This window comes from Ipomoea nil, unplaced genomic scaffold (genome assembly GCF_001879475.1).
Source record: "Ipomoea nil cultivar Tokyo-kokei standard unplaced genomic scaffold, Asagao_1.1 scaffold2704, whole genome shotgun sequence".
NCBI lineage: Eukaryota > Viridiplantae > Streptophyta > Magnoliopsida > Solanales > Convolvulaceae > Ipomoea > Ipomoea nil.
This window is the reverse complement of record NW_017619132.1, coordinates 3569972-3593393: the sequence shown is the minus strand read 5'-3', so window position 1 is coordinate 3593393 and position 23422 is coordinate 3569972. Positions and strand designations below refer to the sequence as shown.

Sequence of the window (23422 nt, the reverse complement as noted above, 5' to 3'; positions counted from 1 at the left end):
AGAACAAGACAAATTAAATGTAAATTCCAAAAATTGTATTATTGATGAATGATAGGATAACAACATATATATTATATATTATATTTCACCACTCATGGGGTGCTCATCCTTAGCATTAGCTTTATATACATTCTTCCAAAAGGTTAAACCCCAACCCAAAGGGCCCTTAGCTTTCTATACATAACACTACGCTTGCCTGGCGTCTTCAACTAATTATATACTACTAATTCAAAGTTTGACTCTTAACGTAAGTAAATTAACCTACCTAGTGACTACCGATTTTCCTTGTCACCCAAATAATGAAGTGAATGAAATATAAAGTACAAGACAAATAGAATAGAAAAGATATATTGTACTACTAAAAAAAAAAAAAAGAATTTCACCTTTCAGCCGCATATATAAAAAACACAACCCCTGATCTGGTGCAGTGCACACTGATCTAAGTTATTGAACCTATCACTTCCCATATAGGGGAGCAACGTGATACCATTGGACTACAAGGTCCTTGGTCTGATCTAAGCTATTTATTTACAAACACGTAATTAAGTCTAATTCTAATTAGAGACGGGATTACACAGAGTGATTAAGCTAAGCTTTTTTAGGGGCAGGGGCATCTTTTTTAGGGGCAGGGGTAGGGGCACCTGGGGCAGGGGCACCCTCAGGGGCGCCTCCTTTGGAGGCATCACAAATTGCAGGGGAATTTTTGCCGGAGAGTGTTGGCTTCACGTTGTCACATTCCGATATGGCGCTGCCGTTGGTTCCTTTGTATTCCAACTTCACCCCGCTCAACACTACTTTGTTGCACGGTACTCCGGAGCTGCACAGTAATTTCACCGCCACCTTTGTCGCCGACGTCCCCGTTATCTCCTTGAAGCTAACGTCGCTGATCTTTATTTTCGACGGAACGCCGGTCTTGCATTGATTCCAGGGACAATATTGCTGATCGATCAAGATTGGGTTGCTGACGTTGTCCATCTTCACATCTTCGAAGTGCATGCCGGAGGCGACGCCGTTCGGAGACGCCGGCCACGTCTTGATCCTAACGCCGTTGAGAGTATTGGAGAGTTTGCAGTGCTTCACCGTCACTCCCATCACCGGTTGTTCGTTAGGGTATCTTCCTAAGCTTCCAATACTGATTCCGTGGCCGGGGCCGCACTTCACATTTTCGACGGTCACATTCTGGCAACCGTCCCCGAAGGAGATACAGTCATCGCCGGTCTTAATTTCAGCACCATCGACGGTAACCCCATGGGAACGTCCGATGTGGATTCCGTCGGTGTTGGCGCTATCCCCCGGCGCCTTGATAGTGATTTTGCTCAACGTTAGGTTCTTGGCCTGTATCACATTCATGTGGAAAAACTTGCTGTCCACCGACGTTACTCCTTTCACCACCCCGTTCGTCAACGTACCAAAGTTGAGGTTCTATTTAAAAATATATGCATTCATTTGAATTCTTAATGAATAATAAACAAATAAAAGAATAGATTAATAATAAGAGACTCTCGATCAGATCGAGTACTTACAATGGGGAGGTTTTTACAGTTTCCGTTGAAATTCTTGTTACAGTTGTTTATCTTCCAGGCGGCGGAACCCCGACCGTCGAAAGTGCCGCCGGTGACCGTCAAGTCTTTAACCATGCTGAACAAAATCCATCCGTCTTTTGTTTTGAACGCAGTGGGGTCGGTTGGCGCGATAAAAGTGGCGTCTCCCGCATCAAATGTTATGGCACTCTTACAAGGACCTAGAAACCCAATCTGACCCACCATATACTTGCCGGCCGGAACTTTCAGCGTGCTCGGCGCCGCCGCTTTGCATACCTCACCCCAAGCTTTCTTAAAAGCCTACTCAAATAAACCACAAAATACAATCAAATCAAACTATATATATATATATATATATATATATATAGAGAGAGAGAGAGAGAGAGAGATAGTATTGCATGGATGTTTGTACCGGAGCATCATCGCACTTCCCGTCGCCTTTTGCACCAGATTTTTTAACGCTAACTTCAACACCCTGTACTGTTGCTACAAGATATGCCACATAGAAAAAAATCAATGCAGCTTGAATCACCTTGGAACCCATCCTGTTTTTTTTTTTTTTTAGATTTTTTGTTTTATTGGTTGAAATCCAGATGGGAATCTGAAATGATCGCCCAAAACTGATTTATAAGGTGAGAAGAGAGTGTGCTACCACAAATATGAACATAATTCTAGGAAAATTATGGTGGGTGTGTAAGTGTGTTACAGGTGTTTGGTTCCAATTGGATTTTTCACTCTCAAAGCCTAACTTTGTGGAACTTACAATTGATGTAAATATTATGACACACTTATTCCATGATTTTTATTTTGAATTAATTCCCGAAATGGTCATCCGACTATGATCTTTTTCTCAAATTAGTCCATTGACTTTTTCTCTGTCTATTCCTTCATTATTTATGTGTGTGGCATGCAAATCATGTAAATATAATGAACATTTACTAGTTGTGATTTACTCCGTATTATATTACTTGTGGCGTGCAAAGCTGTGTAATTTATATACATTCAGTGTGCTATTTGTGAGGCGAACATCAATTTTCATAGCCCACGACATGTATGTATATACTTTAAATATTAGAGCTTGCATTAAGTAGATGGCTTCTTTTATGTAAAGATGAGAGCAGTCTTACAATTCCGGTGGCTGTGGTTTCGGTGGTCTCCAAAAGTTAAAATTTACTCAAATCATGCTGGTTTGGGTTTGCCTGAAGCAAACAAATTGTGAATATGTGGTATGATGGTTTGTCATAAATTGAAAATAGTTTTTTTTTAAAAGAAATTTTTGCACTTATTTGGTGTTTATTTTCCACATGATTGTTGAGTGAGGTTATTATTTAATGTGTATGCTTTTCCTATTTGAACATATATGATTGTAAAGACCCAAATCTTTTTAAAATTATAGTATGCGCAATTGGGTCACTTTGGATCAATTATGATAAGTTGTATTTTCTAATCTAGATAGATACGTTAGATATATATGTCAAACAGTAGTTTCCTTTTCACATGACTTTTTTTTTAAAGAACATGTGAAAGGAAATTTCTGACTTATCTGTTGTTTTGGAGATATCGAACTTGATACACTACTGTTTTAAATTCAAATCTAGCTCAATGCATATCGTGGTGATTTCTCCATACCATTAATACGGGGTAGAATCGAACATGAGTTAATTCTAGCAATAGTCCTCCGTCTATTGCGATTTTTCAAAATTAGTCATCGACTTTAATTTTAATTTGGACAAAAAAGACACTTGACCTTTTAAAGTGTTCCACCAAAGGTCCTTCCGTTAGGTTTTCGTTTGTTGGCTGTTAATTTAAGGGGTAATTGTGTCTTTTCATTATATTGTGTCTATCAAGTGAAGGGTAGAATGATACATTACTTGGTCTTCTAATCGACTGCTTAAATCCCCAATTGTAACACTTAACTGAACAAATTCTCAGCGATTAACTAATAAACATAGCATATTGGAAATGATAATTCATTACAAATCAATTCTCCAAATTACATAAACAGATAAGATAACCGCCGGGAAAATGAATTACCGCCTTGAGAGAAGAATCTGATAAGATAACTGTCGGGAAAATGAATTACGGCTTCGCATCCCTCGCTTTCCGATCACTGAAATCCACCCGCCACTGCGGCAGTCCCACCTCTCTATTGCCCCTTCATCACCACACTGAATGGAAGGAAACTTTACCATTTTGACATGAAGGATTGACCTCTCTGAACTGCTGCTTTGTGGCTCTGTTTGGCAGAGCTTATTTAGCAGCTTATAGCTTATTTTAAGTTCCTAATAAGCTATAAGCTTTGTTTGTTAATGTTCCCAAAATAAGCTCATAGCTTAAAATAAGAGCTTATTTTTGAATGCTACTTTAGGTAGCGTTTCAAAATAAGCTCCTAGCTTCCTAACTTTTTTTCCATCTTTATCCTTATTATTTTAAAGAAATGACATAATTTACCATTCCTAATTAAAACCGTTTTCTCTTCTCCTTTATCCGCAACTTTCAACGCAATTATTATTATTATTATTATTATTATTATTATTATTATTATTATTATTATTATTATTATTATTATTATTATTATTATTATTATGAGATTTGCAACAATATTGCTACTATGAGATGTTAGATCATGATTATGCTAATAGTTTTATTTCAAAATGTTAATTTTTTTTAAAGACAAAATGTTAAATTTTAATATGTAAACAAACTAATTTAAATTTTACGAAGATGTCATTCTTAGTCTTTTTACATTATCAGCTTATCAAAAAGCTATTTTTACCAAATACTTTCAATCATAACAGCTAGCTTAACAGCGCTTCAGTTTTCAGCTCCGAGCTTATAGCTTTTCAGCTTTCAGCTCCTTTTCAGCTTTCACCTCCTAGCTTATAGTTTTTCAGCTAGGTTTGCCAAACAGAGCCTGTCTGTTGTGGAGTTGGTGACGAGTTCATACCAGTGAAAATGCACTGCCAATCCTATATGACCCCGTTGTTGTAGCTTATCCCGTGCGGTTTTGAACAACAGTTTGGTGGCCACATCCCCCAACGATAAGCACAAATGATCCTCATACTGGACTCGTTGAAGGGATTTTAACCAATTGAAACTATGAAGAATGGCAGCAGGAGTGAAGAGTAATGGGTCTAATGCTTCTCTTAATTAATCTAAGTATAAAAAAAATGCTTTAACATTAATGTGTGTGGTTATTTAAATGAGTATTAGCAGTGCATAATGCATCTTTAAATTCCATCATTATATTGCATTGCAATAATATTACTGCATGCATGCATTAATTAAGATGTTATAAATGTTAGGATCGAAAACTGGTTCACAACACCAAATTTACAATAGCAACTGGAACTGGAAAATATTGAGAATAAATTCTAGTGTAAGATTTAAAATAAATCATACACAGAGCAAAGAAATTTGAAGAAGAATTTTTTCTGTATTGGCAAAAGGATAAAACAATAGGAATTACAAATATAACTCTCTATTTTTCTCTACAGAATTTTGCTATACTCTCTGTATATTTCGTATGAGATGAGAAAGGATGGGATGGGATAATCTGATGAAGGATGTTGCCTATTTATTTATAACACTAGGAAGGTCTAGAGAATTCTTAAGCATTTAATATAATATTAAATGCCTAGAACTTGTCATGCAAGAAAAAACTTCTCCTGCAAATTTCCCCAAAGCAAATCTAGCCCCTTAGGAAACCTCCTCCCAAGTCCCTTAGGCAAATCTCCACCCAAGTCCCTTAGGCAAACCTCCACCCAAGTCCCTTAGGCAAATCTCCACCCAAGTCCCTTAGGCAAACCTCCACCCAATTCCTTTGGGAAATCTCCTCCCAAAATTATCCCAGGCAAACTTCTGCCCATTCCACATTATGAATTTAATATTTACAAATCTCCCACTTAAATTCATAATGTGGGTCTTCATCCTTTTTGCCAATCCCCTGCTGCTTGCATACCTGTTAGGCCAATTGAGGATCTACACCATACGAATTTATCGTTGGTAACAGGCTTTGTTAATATATCTGCTAGGTTATCTTTAGTATGGATTTTCTGTATATCCACACTTCCCTCTTCCACCTTCTCATGAACAAAGTGATACTGAACTCGTATGTGTTTCGTCTTGGAATGAAATGCTGGATTCTTTGTCAGGTACAAAGCGCTCTGACTGTCACAAAATAGAGTCATTTTCTCTAATTTGTGCCCGAGCTCCTCCAATAACATTTGCAACCATATTGCCTCTTTACTAGCTTGAGTAGCCGCAATATATTCTCCTTCCGTCGTTGAAGTTGCCACAACCGACTGCAACTTCGAGACCCAGCTTACTGCTCCGCCAGCAAGAGTAAACACATAACCCGTGGTGGATTTACTACAATCAAGATTACTTGCATAATCTGAATCAACATAGCCTTCAATGACAAAGTCTGATCCTCCATAACACAATGCAATATCTGAGGTACCCTTGATATATCTAAGGATCCTCTTCACAGCACTCCAATGCTCTCTACCAGGATTTGCCATGTATCGACTGACCGCTCCCACTGCCTGTGCAATGTCTGGTCTAGTGCAGATCATAGCAAACATTAAACTACCCACTGCTGATGCATACGGTACTCGAGACATCTCCATCCTCTCTGCTTCGTTTCTAGGACTCATACTTGAGGATAACTTGAAATTAATATAAAGAGGGGTAGAAATTGGCTTACAATCTTGCATGTTGAAGCGCCGCAAGATTTTCTTCAGATAATTCTGCTGAGAAAGCCAAATCTTCCTATTATTTCTGTCTCGGTGAATTTGCATCCCTAGAATCTTGTTTGCTGGTCCCAAGTCCTTCATTTCAAATTCCCTAGCCAGTTGAGCCTTCATCTCCGTGATACGATCATTGTTGGGGCCTACTACCAACATGTCGTCAACATACAACATCAAGATGATAAACTGATTATCATCAAATCTCTTGCAATACGCACAAGGATCGGAATTAAACCTGTTGTATCCAAGGCTCAGAATGAATGAATCAAATCTCTTATACCAACATCTCGGCGCCTGTTTGAGACCGTATAGAGATTTGGTCAACCTGCAAACCAAGTTCCCTTTTCTTTCTTCAAAACCTCCCGGTTGGAGCATACAAATTTCTTCTTCAAGTTCTCCATGTAGTGATGCAGTTTTCACATCCAACTGCTCAAGATACAAGTCATACACAGCACACTCAGGGGAAACTGGAATTTCTTCTTCCTTCCTTCCCTCAACTTGTACTGTAATTGTCACTGGTTTCTCCTTCCCAATGCTTTCCCTTTCTTGTACCATGTCTTCTACAAATAGAACATCCCTGCTGATGATAACCTTGTGGGCAGTGGGATCCCACAGGCGATACCCCTTCACTCCATCAGCATACCCCAAGAAAACACATTTTTCTTGATTTTGGATCAAGTTTAGATGTTTCTTGGTATATCACATATGCCGGACTCCCAAATGTATGTAAGTGAGAATAACTAGATGGCTTACCCGTCCACATCTCCATTGGCGTTTTCAGATCAATTGCGGTTGATGGTGACCGATTGATCACATAACAGGCGGTCTTGACTGCTTCAGCCCAAAATGAATTTGCCAAATTTGCAGTCCTCAACATTGCTCTTGTTCTTTCCAACAAGGTTCTGTTCATCCGCTCTGCCACTCCATTTTGTTGTGGAGTATACGCCACTGTGAACTATTGTTTGATACCTTCTTGCAAACAGAATTTACCAAATTCATCACTAGTATATTCTCCTCCATTGTCCGACCTCAAACACTTGATCCGTTTCTCGGATTCAAGTTCCACACACGCTTTGAAGAATTTGAAAACTTCAAATGCATCCGCCTTCTGTTTGATTGGATACACCCAACATCTCCTTGAGTAGTCGTCGATGAAGGATACAAAATATTTTGCACCTCCCAGGGATGTAACTGGTGCTTGCCAAACATCAGAGTGGATCAGCTCCAAGATAGCCTTGCTCCTTGCTTTAGAGCTCTCAAACTTCAATCTATGCTGCTTACTTGTAACACAATGCTTACAAAAGGGTAATGATACCTTTGTTAGCCCCGGAAGAAGATGTTGATCAGCAAGAATCTTTAGATCTTGTTCCGACATGTGGCCAAGTTTCTGATGCCACATCATCGTTGATTCCTCTATAAGATTGTCTGCTGCAATGACTGTTTCTCCTTGTAGTTGTGTTTCTCCTTTAAGCATGTATAGATTGGCTGCTATCTTCTCAGCTTTCATCACAACAAGCGCGCCCTTGATTACTTTGATGATCCCATCCTGAATGTGAATTTTACATTCACGGCTATCTAATTCTCCTAGAGACAATAGATTTTTCTTCAGGCCCTTCACGTGTCGTACCTCTTGGATAGTGCGAACCGTACCATCAAACATTTTTAGTTTGATAGTACCTAAGCCAGCAATCTCTAAGGCATGGTCGTCTCCCATGAACACAGATCTTCCAGAGACAGGTTCATATTCATGAAACCATTCTTTCCGTGAGGTCATATGCCATGTTGCTCCCGAGTCCATTAGCCAGACATCAGCTAGACTTTTCCTGCCTTCAACAATTGTTGCTGCTTCACCAAATAAAACTTCGCATTCATCCGATGTACTCACAACACATCCCTGAGCATTTGATGTCTCGGGATTTTTGCCTTTGGTCTCATCCTTCTTGAGTTGCCAACACTCATTCTTGTAGTGCCCCTTTTTGCCACAGTGAAAACACTTGACATTCTTCTTACCCCTTGACTTTGATCTACCTCGGTTGTGACTCCCACTGGAGCCAGGCACCGTTGATCTTCCTCTCGTCACTGTCAACGCCTGAGATTGTTGTGAAATTCCAACTTTGTCTTCTTTGTTTTTGCGCCGACTTTCCTCTTCAAGAACCGCAGCTGCAATATCATCGAAGACAAGTATCTCCTTGTTGTTGACCAAATTGATAATGAGTTGATCGTATGAATCCGGTAGACTTTGGAGTAAGATTTCAGCACGTTCATTCACTTCTATTTTATAACTCAACGCCGAGAGTTGTGAAAATAGAGTGTTGATGTGCTCAGTTACTGAGGATGTCTCCATCATCCTGAGAGTGTATAATTTCCTCTTCAAGAAGATCTTGTTGTGCAGTGATTTGGCCTCATACAAATTTACGAGAGTATCCCATACCTCTTTTGCCGTACCTTTTTCCGCCACACTTGACAAAACTTCATCAGCAAGTGCTAAGTGCAGATTGGCAATAGCGTTGCTATCCATTTCTGTCCACTTCGCATCGTCAGTGAAATCGGCCGGTCTTTCTTCAATTGCTGCTACGCAGTTATCTTTCCTGAGAACTGCTTTCATTCTCATTTTCCACAAAGAGAAATTGTTCCCTTTGAACTTTTCAATCTCGTACTTGGCCGCCATTGTAAGTGGTGTTCTTGATTCAAATCCTTAACAATATATCTAAATAGTATTGTATAATAGAATAATACCGGCCGAGTGAATTTACCAGTATTTATTCTAACATAAACAATACAAAAAAGATATATCTATGAACCAACCTGAGGCTCTGATACCACTTGTTAGGATCGAAAACTGGTTCACAACACCAAATTTACAATAGCAACTTGAACTGGAAAATATTGAGAATAAATTCTAGTGTAAGATTTAAAATAAATCATACACAGAGCAAAGAAATTTGAAGAAGAATTTTTTCTGTATTGGCAAAAGGATAAAACAATAGGAATTACAAATATAACTCTCTATTTTTCTCTACAGAATTTTGCTATACTCTCTGTATATTTCGTATGAGATGAGAAAGGATGGGATGGGATAATCTGATGAAGGATGTTGCCTATTTATAACACCAGGAAGGTCTAGATAATTCTTAAGCATTTAATATAATATTAAATGCCTAGAACTTGCCATGCAAGAAAAAACTTCTCCTGCAAATTTCCCCAAAGCAAATCTAGCCCCTTAGGAAACCTCCTCCCAAGTCCCTTACGCAAATCTCCACCCAAGTCCCTTAGGCAAACCTCCACCCAAGTCCCTTAGGCAAATCTCCACCCAAGTCCCTTAGGCAAACCTCCACCCAATTCCTTTGGGAAATCTCCTCCCAAAATTATCCCAGGCAAACTTCTTCCCATTCCACATTATGAATTTAATATTTACAATAAATAGATGCTGAACTCAGTACATGTACAGATGGAGTATGACTGAGTACATAACTTATTAAGAAGTATTAATTTCTTGGGTTTAGAATTTTAATACTACGTATTAATATATGGTGTCCCTTGCTTAAAAATAATAATAATAATAATAATAATAATAATAATAATAATAATAATAATGCATTCAAAAAAAAAATGTATATATGCATATGTATACATTGCATGGGTAGATTACATTCGGACTCACCTAAGTTGATTATTAGCTCTCTTGTTTTCTAGGAAAATCGGGTTTTGGATTCTAGATCTATTGTTCAAAGCCAGATTCTTTAATTTGCTGAAAAGCCAAGTAATTGTGGTTGAAAATTATTCTTGAGCAAATACTAGTTTGAATATATTTTGCATATCAGATTAATTTCTTTCAAGAATATTATGCGAAACTTGTGATTATGTTGCTCAATTTGAAGTAGCATGCAAACAATATTACTTTTGTGACTTAATACCAATGAGAATTTATTATTGTTTAACACCTTAATTGAGTCATCTTGAAGATTTATAAAGGGAAACTTTAGTGGTTTGAAGTAACCAATTTGGTTAAAATATATTCCACTATTGATGTGTATTAATCAATAGTTTGCATAGCTTAGTCTACTAAGGAGCCAATGTTGGGCACCAAAGACTAATCTAGGTAAGTGATCAAGTACATTATTTGAGAAAAAGTATTTGTAAGTGCTGAATTGTGGGGTGAATTAATTCTTTATATACTAGTAGGTGCACCCATGCGATGCGCGGCTATATATATAGTATGATATATATACATTATAGAAAATAGAGTATTTGAACCAGAAAAAATTTGAAATGAAAAACTTGTAATTTTATTACACATGGATGAATTTAGTAATTTTATTAGACATTGTTGAAGACTTCGTTGTTGAAACAATGTGATGCATGGCTACCTATATAGTACATAGAATATTACGTATAATATTGCTGTAATTTGGGGCAAACAAATAATACCCGGAGTATTCGGGTTGTCGAACCACAGAGAGGTGGTGTACTAATCACTAGCTACTAGGTTACTCATATGAAACTAATCCGAACAAAACTTGAAGGTTGATTGATTGCATAAAATAATAAGCAGAATAAAATAAGTAACAAGGTTTTGTAAACAATAGAGCAAAACAGGATTCTTGGGATCACAATGTTTAATCACCTAGTGCCAATTAACGTTTGTAATATTTGGTTTGGAATTAAGATTTGTATGGGAATGCAAAGTGGAATCGAATTACTCCCGTAATCTCTATTCCTAGTGAATTTCCACTCCCATGGCTTAAACACCCAATAAGATCAAAGATCAGCATCCAATTATTCCTAATTACTACCATCTCCCGATGAGCAATAATCTAGAATAAATTTCCCCTAATAAGTTCCCCTTTCCCAAGGACCAACCATTAGGTGCAATCGTGTGTGCCCTAATTTACGCCCCAACTCCCATTGGTGACACAAACATGACTGTGAAGCTAGTAATTTAGGCCTTTAACTACCAACAACAACAGATTAAAACAAGATTGCAACACAAATCATAAAACCAAACATAAATATATTAAGAAATTAACGAACTAGGCACATAGGTTCATAAACAAATTCACCCAAAAATCCCTAAGGAATTTAGCCAAGCATGGCTAAATTATACATAGCAAATATAAATAAAGAATCACAAATCATCAAAAGAGTACAAGAATTGACCAAGCGATTCTCCCAAATCTCCTTGGCTTCCTCCTTGCTTCCAAAGACAACTTGAGCCTCTTGATTTCTCTCTTTCTTGTCTACAAAGAACTCTAAAAATCACTCTGTGTCCGTTTAAGAACTTAGCATCTCTTTGGTAAAGTGGGGATCCAAACTCAAAAACTTTCAATCTTTTTTTTTTCTCATTCTTTTCTTTGTCTTTGGACTTCTTTTGGATATAGCAAGATAATTTTAATCCAAACTTTCATGACCTCCACACTTGAACATTTGTAACACTAGCTGCTTTTTTCGTAGCACAACTCCATAAAACTCTTCTTACGGAAAAGATGAAGATAAAAGTTTCATTCTCTCAAGGGTGGAAGGGAAATATTTGGCCATGGGCTAAGGGTTATAATAATGGGGTAAATCAAAGAAAAACAATCACAAAGAGGGGATAAGTGCTTAGCACTTATTTGAACAAACAAAAGGCACAATGGGGACACGAAGGATAAAAATATATATAGGAACAGGTTTAAAGGGTATGGCTAAACAAAAATGGCCTAAATCACTTCAAAACATGCAAAACTTAGACATCACTTAGGGAGTAATGAGGCAAGTTCTAGCAAAACACCCATGACCGGAATCTCACATAAGCCTTCACTAGCAATGCAAAACACAAGATCAAGAACTAATCCAATTATTAAGTGGTTAACAAAGCTATTGGCAAGAGAATAGATCAAATATGTGTTACACCTCAAATCATCCATCACAAATTGAGATGCAGCAAGCACCACTAAAACAAACCACAAACCAACAAGAGAGAATAATTGTAACTGCATGCTAAGACAAGTAACTTATTCACCAAAAATAGCATATGAGTCATCCAAGCAAAATTTTAAAAAATTAAAAATATCCCCAAATTAATGATTCCTCCCCCTCACACTTAAAACTTTGCATCGTCCCTGATGCAACATAAAAGAAAAGTAGAACAAGAGAAAAGAGAAAACTAATGGTCACGAACTAGAAAGCAATAAAACTAAATAAAACGAATCTAGAAAGCAATAAAATTAAACTAGAAAGCAATAAATATGAAATAAATAAAAGATAACATGGGGTGCCTCCCATGAAGCGCTAAGTTTAACGTCGCTAGCTCGACCTAACCTGGTTATGGAGTGCTCATCCTGGTTGATCCGCGAGTTTGATCTCATCACCCCATAGACTCTTCAAATGCAAATACTCATCATGTGTCACCTTGAGAGTAGGGTCGATGTGCAAAATTGACTTGCATTCAATGATTTTTGGCTCATCAAGAACATTAAATTCCACTTTTTCCTCCCCAAAGTCAAAAATCATGGACCCTTTCCTTGCATCAATCATTGCTCCAATAGTGGCTAGGAAGGGTCTCCCCAAAATGAGTGGAACGTCTAGGTTCCTTCGGACATCTATCACAATAAAATCACAAGGCACAAAATACTTGTCCACACGAACTGGGACATCTTCAAGAATTCCAATAGGCTTTACGATGGATCTATCCGCCATTTCTAAGGTGAATTGGATTGGTTTTGGTTCTCCCAACCCTAACCCTTGACAAAGAGTAAGAGGCATAACACTCACACTAGCTCCTAAATCACAAAGGGATCCCTTTAAAGGTCGGCCTCCAATCACACAAGGAATTGTGAACTTCCCCGGATCTCTATGCTTAGGTATATTCCTCCCAATTCCCGGGGTCAACGCTTGATACTCTTGTGCCACAGCTGCCATCTCTCGTTCCCCATATTTCTTTTTCTTAGCTAGAATCTCTTTCAAAAATTTTCCATAAGAGGGAACTTGTGAAAGCAAATCAAGTAAGGGAACCGAAACTTTCAAACTCTCAACAATCTCCAAAAACTTTTTCCACCTACTTTCTTTTGTTGTTTCACGATTTTGAGGAAAAGGCAATGGGGGTACATACCTTCTCACAGGTTTCTCTACTTCCTTTTGAACTTGTGGATTATTTTGCACAGCGATTGGCTCATCTTCTATACCACCAAGTATCTCTTCAATCTTCTCCTCAACTGTCTTTTTAGGAATTGATGCTTTGATTGGAAGAGGTGGTTCTTCAAATATTTTGCCACTCCTTGTAACAATTGCATTTACATGCTCCCTTGGATTTTCAGGCATAGCTGGTAACTTCCCTGTGACTTTAGTACTTAATATAGAAGGTTGATTTGCTAGTTGCCTTTCAACCATATTTTGGCGAGCTTCCATTTTATCCATCCTTTCTGTAATCTCTAACTGACCTTTAATCAATTTTTCCAACAAAACTTCCGTATTCGATTATGGTGGGGCCTCTGAAACGGGAAATTTAGATTGAACTTGAGTACCTTGATAACCCAGAGGACCTCTATTAACAAAGTGTTGAGGGTTGGCAGCTCCCACTGGGTTGCTCCATGAAAAACCGGGATGGTTCCTTGAATTATTAGGATGGTAGGTCCCTTGAGGTTGGTAAGACTGTTGATGAGGCCTATTATATCCCAACATATTAACTTGCTCCATAGAGGTTTGGGAGTATAACTCGTCGATACAATCCCCTGAATTGTGATTTTGGCTGGTGATTTGGGCAAGTTTTTGAACCAAGGAGACCACATTATCCAACTTTGTTGACAAATCGGCTAACTGCCCCGCATCATGAATTCCTCCTACAAGCTTTTGTGGAGACCTCTCCGTGTACCAAGTAGATCCATTCATAGAAATTTTCTCCAATAGTTCCTCGGCTTGTGTTGGCTCTAGAATCGTGAACGAACCACCCGAAGAAGCATCCACCAAAATCCTAGAATTATCCAGCAATCCTTCATAGAAAGACATCATCAAATCCCAACTCTGAAATCCATGGTGTGGACATTGCCTCTTCAATTCCTTAAATCTCTCCCAAGACTCAGTGAGGGGACTCGGTTGCCAGTTGCTTAAAGTTTTGAATTGCCCTTCTCATCCTTTGAGTTTTGGAGATAGGATAGAACTTCTTCAAAAATGCTCCATGTAATTTGTCCCAAGTGTCAAAATGGTTATCTGGATGTGAGGATAACCAATCTTCAGCCCTGTCCTTCAGTGTAAAGGGAAAAAGCCTAAGTCTGACAGCATCTTGAGTGACTCCATTTATCTTGAAAGTGCCACAAAGTCGTAGGAACTTGGTGGCGTGAGCATTGGGATCTTCCGTGGGCATCCCTCCAAATCGATCTGCCGCAGCCATGCTGAGTATGGCCGGATTGATCGCAAAGTTATTGGCCTCCACATTTGGAATATTGATGCTACCATGCTCCTCAACATCCGGAGCAAGGTAGTCAGACATTGATCTCCCTCCAGCTTGGTTTTCTTGTACCTGTGCCATCCTAGTTTGTTTTCTAAGAAACTTGGCTCTTTTCTCAATCTCAAGATTCAAAGGCAATAATCCTTCTTTCCCACGAGATCGTGTATGCATAAAAAGCCAAGTTCTTAGATTCAAAGCAAAATCACACTCAAGAACAAGGAACTTGTTATGGATTAGCAAATAAAATAAATAAATAAATAAATGAAAAAAAATGGACTAGACTCCTAAAGTAAGACTTTCACTAATGTCAGTACGTAACGCCACCTCCCCGGCAACGGCGCCAATTTGATTGCTGTAATTTGGGGCAAACAAATAATACCCGGAGTATTCGGGTTGTCGAACCACATAGAGGTGGTGTACTAATCACTAGCTACTAGGTTACTCATATGAAACTAATCCGAACAAAACTTGAAGGTTGATTGATTGCATAAAATAATAAGCAGAATAAAATAAGTAACAAGGTTTTGTAGACAATAGAGCAAAACAGGATTCTTGGGATCACAATGTTTAATCACCTAGTGCCAATTAACGTTTGTAATATTTGGTTTGGAATTAAGATTTGTATGGGAATGCAAAGTGGAATCGAATTACTCCCGTAATCTCTATTCCTAGTGAATTTCCACTCCCATGGCTTAAACACCCAATAAGATCAAAGATCAGCATCCAATTATTCCTAATTACTACCATCTCCCGATGAGCAATAATCTAGAATAAATTTCCCCTAATAAGTTCCCCTTTCCCAAGGACCAACCATTAGGTGCAATCGTGTGTGCCCTAATTTACGCCCCAACTCCCATTGGTGACACAAACATGACTGTGAAGCTAGTAATTTAGGCCTTTAACTACCAACAACAACAGATTAAAACAAGATTGCAACACAAATCATAAAACCAAACATAAATATATTAAGAAATTAACGAACTAGGCACATAGGTTCATAAACAAATTCACCCAAAAATCCCTAAGGAATTTAGCCAAGCATGGCTAAATTATACATAGCAAATATAAATAAAGAATCACAAATCATCAAAAGAGTACAAGAATTGACCAAGCGATTCTCCCAAATCTCCTTGGCTTCCTCCTTGCTTCCAAAGACAACTTGAGCCTCTTGATTTCTCTCTTTCTTGTCTACAAAGAACTCTAAAAATCTCTCTGTGTCCGTTTAGGGTTGAGGAAGGGGGGATTTTATAGTGGGTACAAAGTTGAGATGAAATAGGAATCTTGTACAAAATTGGACTCAAATTATAATTCCTATATTTAAATAAATAAATTGGAAGTATTTAATTATAAAATTGAAGTTGGAATTGGAAATTTGGAATTGAAGTTGAATTGCTGCCAACGCCCTTTTGTCGTAATTAGGCCTGTGACTTCACGCCTCGCTCGACGCGTCGAGCTATAGCTCGACGCGTCGAGACCTGATGGTCTCGATTTCTGATGCTACTGGAAATTTTCGACGCGTCGAGTCCACTGGACTCCGAACTCGTCCAAAATTGCTCCAAACTCATCCTTGAACTTCCCTTGCTCATAGAATTGACCTACAATGGTTCAAAAACACTAACAAACACCGTAAAACATTCAAAACAAGTGTGAACCATAATTTAATGATAATAGCCAGGAAAATATGTATTAAATAAGCAAAATTAAAGAACTTAAATGCTGAGATGATTCAAAATAACTATAATAACAAGCAAAGATGTGATAACATCAAATATAATAAGAATAAGAAACATAGTATTTAAAAAAATACTAAATTTTAAATAATAAATTGTGGAATGTTATTATACATTATTGAAGACTTCGTTGTACACAACATTTTTAGTCGTACTAAGACACGGTACATTTTCCCCGCAAATCAAAATTTTCAAACCCCTGGAGTTACTAACTCTTGAAACAGCTACGTACAATTGTCCATGGTTAAAGACAGGTTTTTTCAACAACAACCCCACTTTAGCAAGTGTTTGTCCTTGACTTTTGTTGATTGTCATGGCATAGGATAGAATCAAAGGAAATTGCTTTCGTTGAAATTTGAAAGGCAATCTTGGATCTGACGGTGTAAGTGACATCCTAGGAATCAATACTCTGGTTCCTGCATTTGTACCGCACATGATTTGGCCTTCCAACACATGGTCAGCCAACCTTGTAACAATCAACCTTGTACCGTTGCATAATCCTAGTGTGTGATCAATATTTCACAATAGCATAACAGGTGATCCAACTTTCAATGTCAAATCATGATTTGGTACTCCAGAACATCTCAAGGCATTCAAGAATTCGGGAGTGTGCAAATCCGCTAACATGTCAACATTGGCATCTGACTTACACACAGAATCACAACTCAAGTATGTCTTACCCTCAGCCGGATTATGATCATTCATGTATTGGTTAACGGCATCTACCACATCCAATGTTGGAGCTAAAATTGCACTATGATTAAGATATGACAAATCGGCAATTCCCAGTCGGAAATTAGGGAAAGTGCTATCAACAATTGTAGCAATAGGGTCATCTTCGCACTTCAACAACAAATCTTCTGGAACAGTAATCTCGGACTCCCCATCAAGTTGACACCCAATAATTCTGTCACCTATATTAGCTATCCATTTTGCAAATTCCTCGATCTCCTTGCACTCGTTTTCTGATTGAACACTTTTCAAACGTAGATTCTTAGTAAGCCTTAGGACTTTACAGGATTTCCAGAGATAGGATGAGCTAATGCTCGCTCGAACTATATCCGGTCTAGTACCCTTTGGAATGACTGGTAAAATTTGCCTGAAATCGCCCCCCAAAACAACTGTTTTACCACCAAATGTCATATCAGAACTCCTTGGATTTATGAAGCGCATCAAATCCCGCATAGTTCGGTCAAGGGCTTCAAAGCAGAATTTATGCATCATTGGGGCTTCATCCCATATTATCAACTTGGTTTGCACAGTTAGCTCTGCCAGTTGCTGGGAAAGCATTGTGTAAATTTTCAAACTGTTCCTTTCGAACAGCAATTTTGAACACCAGTGCCAGACCAACCAAACAACTAATTTCCAGTGGTATATTTTGACTTTCCTAAAGGAAAGAAAAATATATTAGAACTTGCTTTTTATTTGATTATAAAACATAAAAAAATTATTTATAATGCACCTTTGAGTGATTTGCTTATACAAATTTACTATTTTTACATCATTTACTTGCTACCTATCTGGGCAGATGATCTGCAATATTTTTTTGCCAAATATTTGCTGCCATCAGATAAATAAGAAGTAGCATTCGGTTGATTTATAAAAAAAAAAAATCAACTGCATACTTGATTCTTGATGACTACAGTACTCGCTTTCACTTGACTTTGCCAGTAAACTTGAATTCATTGCCATAGAGTAGGTGTATCATGACTTCAATGTTATAGCAACATATAACTTTGCATTATTCTGCTTAAGCTAACACAACAAATTAGATAAACAAATAGTAACCAATATAGATTTAGAGTAATAGAAGTTTAATGAGTTTTAATTTGACACTTAAGCCAATAGCAAAATAGAAAGCATGAGTAGAATTGATAGCACTGTAACAGTGCTACCAATTAAATACATCCAAAATCCATAGAAAACAGCATTACAGATCTAAAACTGTCCCCCCACACACAAACTTGAAATTTTCTGTGGTTTCACAGTGTCATTCTTCGACTTCTTATATTTGTTAGATGAAAAGAACTGGTCCAGAATGCATCTTTTGACTGTGTTTGAAATTTCAGTTGTACAGTTTTTAAATGTTTCAAAATAGAATGTAAATTAACAAACAGAAATATAAAATAATTATCCAACTTTGTATCAGCTAGAAAGTCAATCAAATTCGAATATAGGCTTTCCAGCAATGATTTTATTGAGTAGATTTCGACTACTCTCCCTATCACATCTATTGAAAACAAAAATAGTTGTTAAAACAGCAATCAGGCAATTAATTTGATATAGGATTAAAAAGATATTTGCTTACCAAATAGCTCTTTGTCATTAACTTCATCCGGATTCCTCAATGATTCGAAAGACCTGAGGCAAACATCCATATAGAAAATAGTTTTTGTTTACTCTCTTTGACAGCAGTGCTATAGTTAAACTTAATCAGATACTTATGTCCAGTTGTTTTATAGGTGTAGTACCACATGATAAAGAGCAAAGTAACCTATTATAGTACAGATTATATAACTGCTATTCGTATGATAAAATAAAATAAAATAAAATAAAAAACATGGCTCTTTTGTATAAATCTGTTAATTGTATGAATGAAAAATATTAAAAAGATTGGTTTCTAAATCATTTTTACCTTCTCATCATGAAATATTCATTCTTTTACTCTTCGTGATTTGGCCACTTCTCATTTCTCGCTTGGTGTGCAGACTAATGTTCTTGACCCGTACATATTGAGAAGGCATTGGCTATTTTGGCAGAGTATTACGTTTGTATTGTATAGAAGTCAGATTGAACTTCTTCATCTCGTCGACCTCTATATATAGAGATGGAATGCGCTATCAGGACTATTCTCCTAGAGAAACGAAGAGTCCTAATTTGGAACAATGAGAAATAATCATTATGTTATTTCAAATTTCAAATTACTTATGTTGTAAATATTAGTTCTAGAGTGTAAAATGTAAATTGTAAATTCAATTTCATTTTTCGCTTTTCGAGTTCCCAGATAGTTCGAATATTGTGCACCGGCAGTTCCCTAGTTCGAATATTGTGCACCGGCCATCTTTAATTCTCGTAAATTGCAAAGCAATAAATTAGCCGACTAATTACATAATTACTTATGTTAAACCTGATCAAAGGATGTAAAACAGTGTGAATAGGCAATTAAATCATATCAGTAATTTATGTACATAAAACGACGTAGTATCAAATGGGCGGGAAAAAATTTTGCCAAAAACTTCTTGCTTTTTTATAGAGTTAGAGTTAGATTAGATTAGATTAGATTAGATTTGTTGTTGTTGTTGTTGTTGTTGTTGTTGTTGTTGTTGTTGTTGTTGTCGTCGTCGTCGTCGTCGTCGTCGTCGTCATCATCATTATTATCATCATCTAGAAATGGGAAAAGTATACTATGATGCTTCTTCATTTCTTGAGTTCTGTCTCTCTCTACGGGAAGATAGACAATGAAGAAATTTGAAATTTCTCACTAAAAAAATTGAACCATTCCGATCAATTATTCTTGCTTTCTGAGTGTTAAATCACTATATCTTGTTCGAAATCTTTGATTTCAGTTTGATTTTGTTTGGGTTAAATCCCTACGTGTTGCCGGAATTTTCGAACTTGCATGTCCTAGTAGCCGGACAACGATCTTCCTGGTAGCTCAGAGTTTATCTTCCCGGCTAGTAGACGTACAACTCTGATCGAGTCGCAGGTTCCGTCCGAGTTATAGTCGTAAATCGTTTCCGGCTAACCCATCTCGATTTTTTACCCGCGATTCATGGGTTTTTTTTTTTGTTTAAGATAAGTTATTTTTTTCCGAATTTATATTGCTTTTGCATTTTTTTTTGCCAAAAAGCAGTACTATTCTAATGATGCTCTTATTTGAATTAGGTTTTTTATAATTTAGGAATAATAGTTCGTAAATACTCTATTTCGGGGTTTTTAGCTAGTAATTGGCAGAATCGTAGGTTTTTTTCTATGAATGAAATAATATATATACTATTTTTTTTCTTCATAATATTGAACATGCAAGCTCACAAAGTTATTTATGAATACATACATATTTCAGTGCATCCAAGAAGAACATATATACAGCCAAGAATGACAAAGGCATGAAAAGATCATTTCAGAAGCTCAAATAAGTCATAACTGGTAAAAAAACTAAATTTAAACTGATGTGGTGTTATGTTACCTTTGTCTGATATGCTATGCTTCCTCTTGTTGCCTATAATAACTGAACCAAATATTTGCCTCATACTGTTATTGTGTTTTAATTCCAATTGCTGCAAATCTGCGTTTTTATATAATCACATTCTCATTTGCAGTTTACATGCTTATAAAGAAGTAATGATTACTTTCAAATTTCATTAATTATAACACAGAGTTCTGATGCCATAATGATTACTGTTGTTTCAAATGTCTTGGCATATGATGAAATTAGAGTTCAGATGCCATAGGTTTAAGTTTAACTGTTTTATCACAAGTATTGATAGCATAAGATGAAAAAATTCAACTATATCACTCACAGGTTAATATTAATTTTGAAAAAAATTATTTACTGTTGGCATATGATGAAAGTAGAATTCTGATGCCATTCTCAAGATTTCTGTTCCTAAAACTTGGTATTGGAAGATGAGGATTATAACTAATTTGATGCCTTTTATTATTATTATTTTTTTCTAAATAATCTTAGATTACGATAAATGGTAACAACAAATAAGTTGCCATGGACTGTTTGATGATCTGTAATTTCATCATGTTCAGACAGTGTTTTTACAACAACTCAGTTGCCATCATGTGATTTGTAATTTCATCATTTTCTTGCAATAAGCTGATTTTATTCTGTTTGCCAAGTTATTTCCTAACTTTTTTTCAATGTTGCAAAAGGGCCTATTTTTTTTTTTTTTATTCTTTATTTTTTTAATTAAAAATTAAAAAATTTCAAAATTTAGTAATAACACATAAGGTTTCCATAGTTATTTCTGAAAAACTATTTACAAAAGTGGTTGTAAAATTGTTCAAAAGATTGTTTAAACCATCTAAATACATAAATAAATAAATAAATAAATAAATAAATAAATAAATAAAAACCTAAAATTAAAGAAGCATTTTTTAGAGTAAAAGTTATGCCTTTCGTAAATTTTCCTACATTATCAACAAAAAAAAAAAAAAAAAAAAAAAAAAAAAAAAAATCCCAAACTGGCTGGCCACGGAGGAGGCCACCAAGGCCATTCCTCGCGGCGGCCTCCCGCCGTCTAGCGCCTAATAATCGGTGCCTAGGCGCGATTTTTGCAACACTGCTTCTTTTATCAAGTTCAATGAAATAATGCATCAGTTGATAATTGATATGGCATTGATTTTTAAGTTCCTATTTTTTTTTAATATCAAGTCTTAATCGAAATAGTATGCTTTTATTTTTATGAGTAGAATACAGTCCCGGTTTTGAAAAACCCAGGTTGATTCTAAATGAATTGGCTAAATTTATTTGAGTACAATTTAAAGAATAGATTGAAAGTACATAAGTAGTAAAGAAAACATTTACAATAGGTGATACATAGACAAAATAGATCTAAGTGTTGAATCCCCGTAAGTGTAATGTTCTCAACCTAATGTTGCACACAGAGTGAACAACGCCTCCCATAAGGCTCAATCTCATGACCTCCCACATCGGAGAAATCACTACATGCCATCTGAGCACAAAGTGCTTGGCCTCTTAAGTACTTTAGGTTGTAATGCCTTGAAATTTCATTCCAGCCTTATTTTGTAGAAGTCTTCAATCTTCCCTGTAACAGATACCACTTGAAAACAAAGTAAAACATTAGTGATCAAGTCTTCCAAGTGCAAAAAGGATAAAGAGTTAATGACCACAATTCTGTTCATAGAAATACAGTCAACAAAAAACAGTAACAAACAACAGAATAGTGGTTGCAATTCATGTAGATAAATTTTAATATGTCCATGTGTTACTGTTATTACAGGGTATGTTCTATAATTATTTGATTATTTGTAATCAAAACCTGTCTCTTTTTCCAATTTAGAGTTCCTTGACATTTGAACTACATTCCAAACTGAGTGAACTTCATTTTTAGACGTACAAAAATAACATATACTATTAAAAAATCAACAGTAAAAGTAATTTATGATATTAAAATACTAAAGCACTACATAATGCAGTAAAAACTCCTCTCAAGTTCAAATAATTTATAAACTCCAATCATCGCAATTATTTTATTCATTCTTTATGAAATTCAGCTTAGCCTTCTTAAGTTCTGAGTTCACCAAATTTGATCCATTAGGGATCTTTAAGTTGAGATTGTTTGATCCTATTTTCATTCTTTTGCTGGCCAGATTTGATTTATGAAACTGAGTTTCAAGAAATTCAATTTGTACATGAGAAAGACCCAATTTTCTACCACTTTCAAAGCATAATAGGTGTATGCAGAAGTCATAAGGTTTTCTTTTGAATGTACCCATAAGTGTATTCGGATGGCTACTTCTTGAGATTTGTAACATAATTGACTATGTTTTGATGTCTTATGCTTTTATTGTGCATGTACTGCAGAAAATAGTCACATGGAAAGCAGAGCTCAAAATCATTAAAAAAAAATACAAAAAAAAAAATACGTCTATACTGTAGAAGATAGTCACACTGTGAAAGATGGCTTTCAGGTATGAATCCAAAGCCCAAATTGTTTTAGTTGTTTTTGCTGGATTTTTGCTCTATGGATGCAATCCATGATGACTATTTTCAGGAGACAACTTCACTGAACAGCTTGTAGAAAATGAAAGCCAATTGGTATTTAAATAGTTGATAATGTCGCCCATCAGTAAATCTTGGCTTCCATTGCCTTAGCATAGGAGAAATGATTGTGGAGAACGACAACAAAAAACACAAATCTACAGAAAGCAAGAATATTTCTAGCATCCTTCATGTTGTGCTTGCATTTAATCAATAATATATATCAAGCAGGTTTGGCCTATTAATCA

The 23422-nt window shown here is 36.4% G+C and overlaps 2 protein-coding genes across 2 annotated transcripts; both read right to left on the bottom strand.

Moving 5' to 3' along the window:
- Positions 1-399: 399 nt before the first annotated feature.
- Positions 400-2115, bottom strand: LOC109155561 (exopolygalacturonase clone GBGA483-like). Its single transcript, XM_019303159.1, has 3 exons — positions 1954-2115; positions 1524-1841; positions 400-1422 (listed from the first exon to the last, which is right to left on the bottom strand). Exons 1-3 carry the CDS (start codon positions 2083-2085, stop codon positions 589-591), a joined length of 1284 nt encoding a protein of 427 aa, XP_019158704.1. The 5' UTR covers positions 2086-2115; the 3' UTR covers positions 400-588.
- Positions 2116-16960: 14845 nt separating this feature from the next.
- Positions 16961-17731, bottom strand: LOC109155693. The gene has a single exon (XM_019303312.1). The coding sequence runs from the start codon at positions 17729-17731 to the stop codon at positions 16961-16963; it is 771 nt and encodes a 256-aa protein (XP_019158857.1).
- Between the last annotated feature and the right edge of the window lie 5691 nt (positions 17732-23422).

Bases quoted from the DNA above. Each gene is read 5' to 3' on its own strand.
- LOC109155561 (XM_019303159.1), bottom strand. From the start codon at position 2,085: ATGGGTTCCAAGGTGATTCAAGCTGCATTGATTTTTTTCTATGTGGCA. The intron at 1,842-1,953 runs GTACAAACATCC...TTATTTGAGTAG, and splicing joins GGAAGTGCGATGATGCTCCG to GCTTTTAAGAAAGCTTGGGG. The intron at 1,423-1,523 runs GTAAGTACTCGA...ATTTTTAAATAG, and splicing joins ACTGTAAAAACCTCCCCATT to AACCTCAACTTTGGTACGTT.
- LOC109155693 (XM_019303312.1), bottom strand. From the start codon at position 17,731: ATGCTTTCCCAGCAACTGGCAGAGCTAACTGTGCAAACCAAGTTGATA.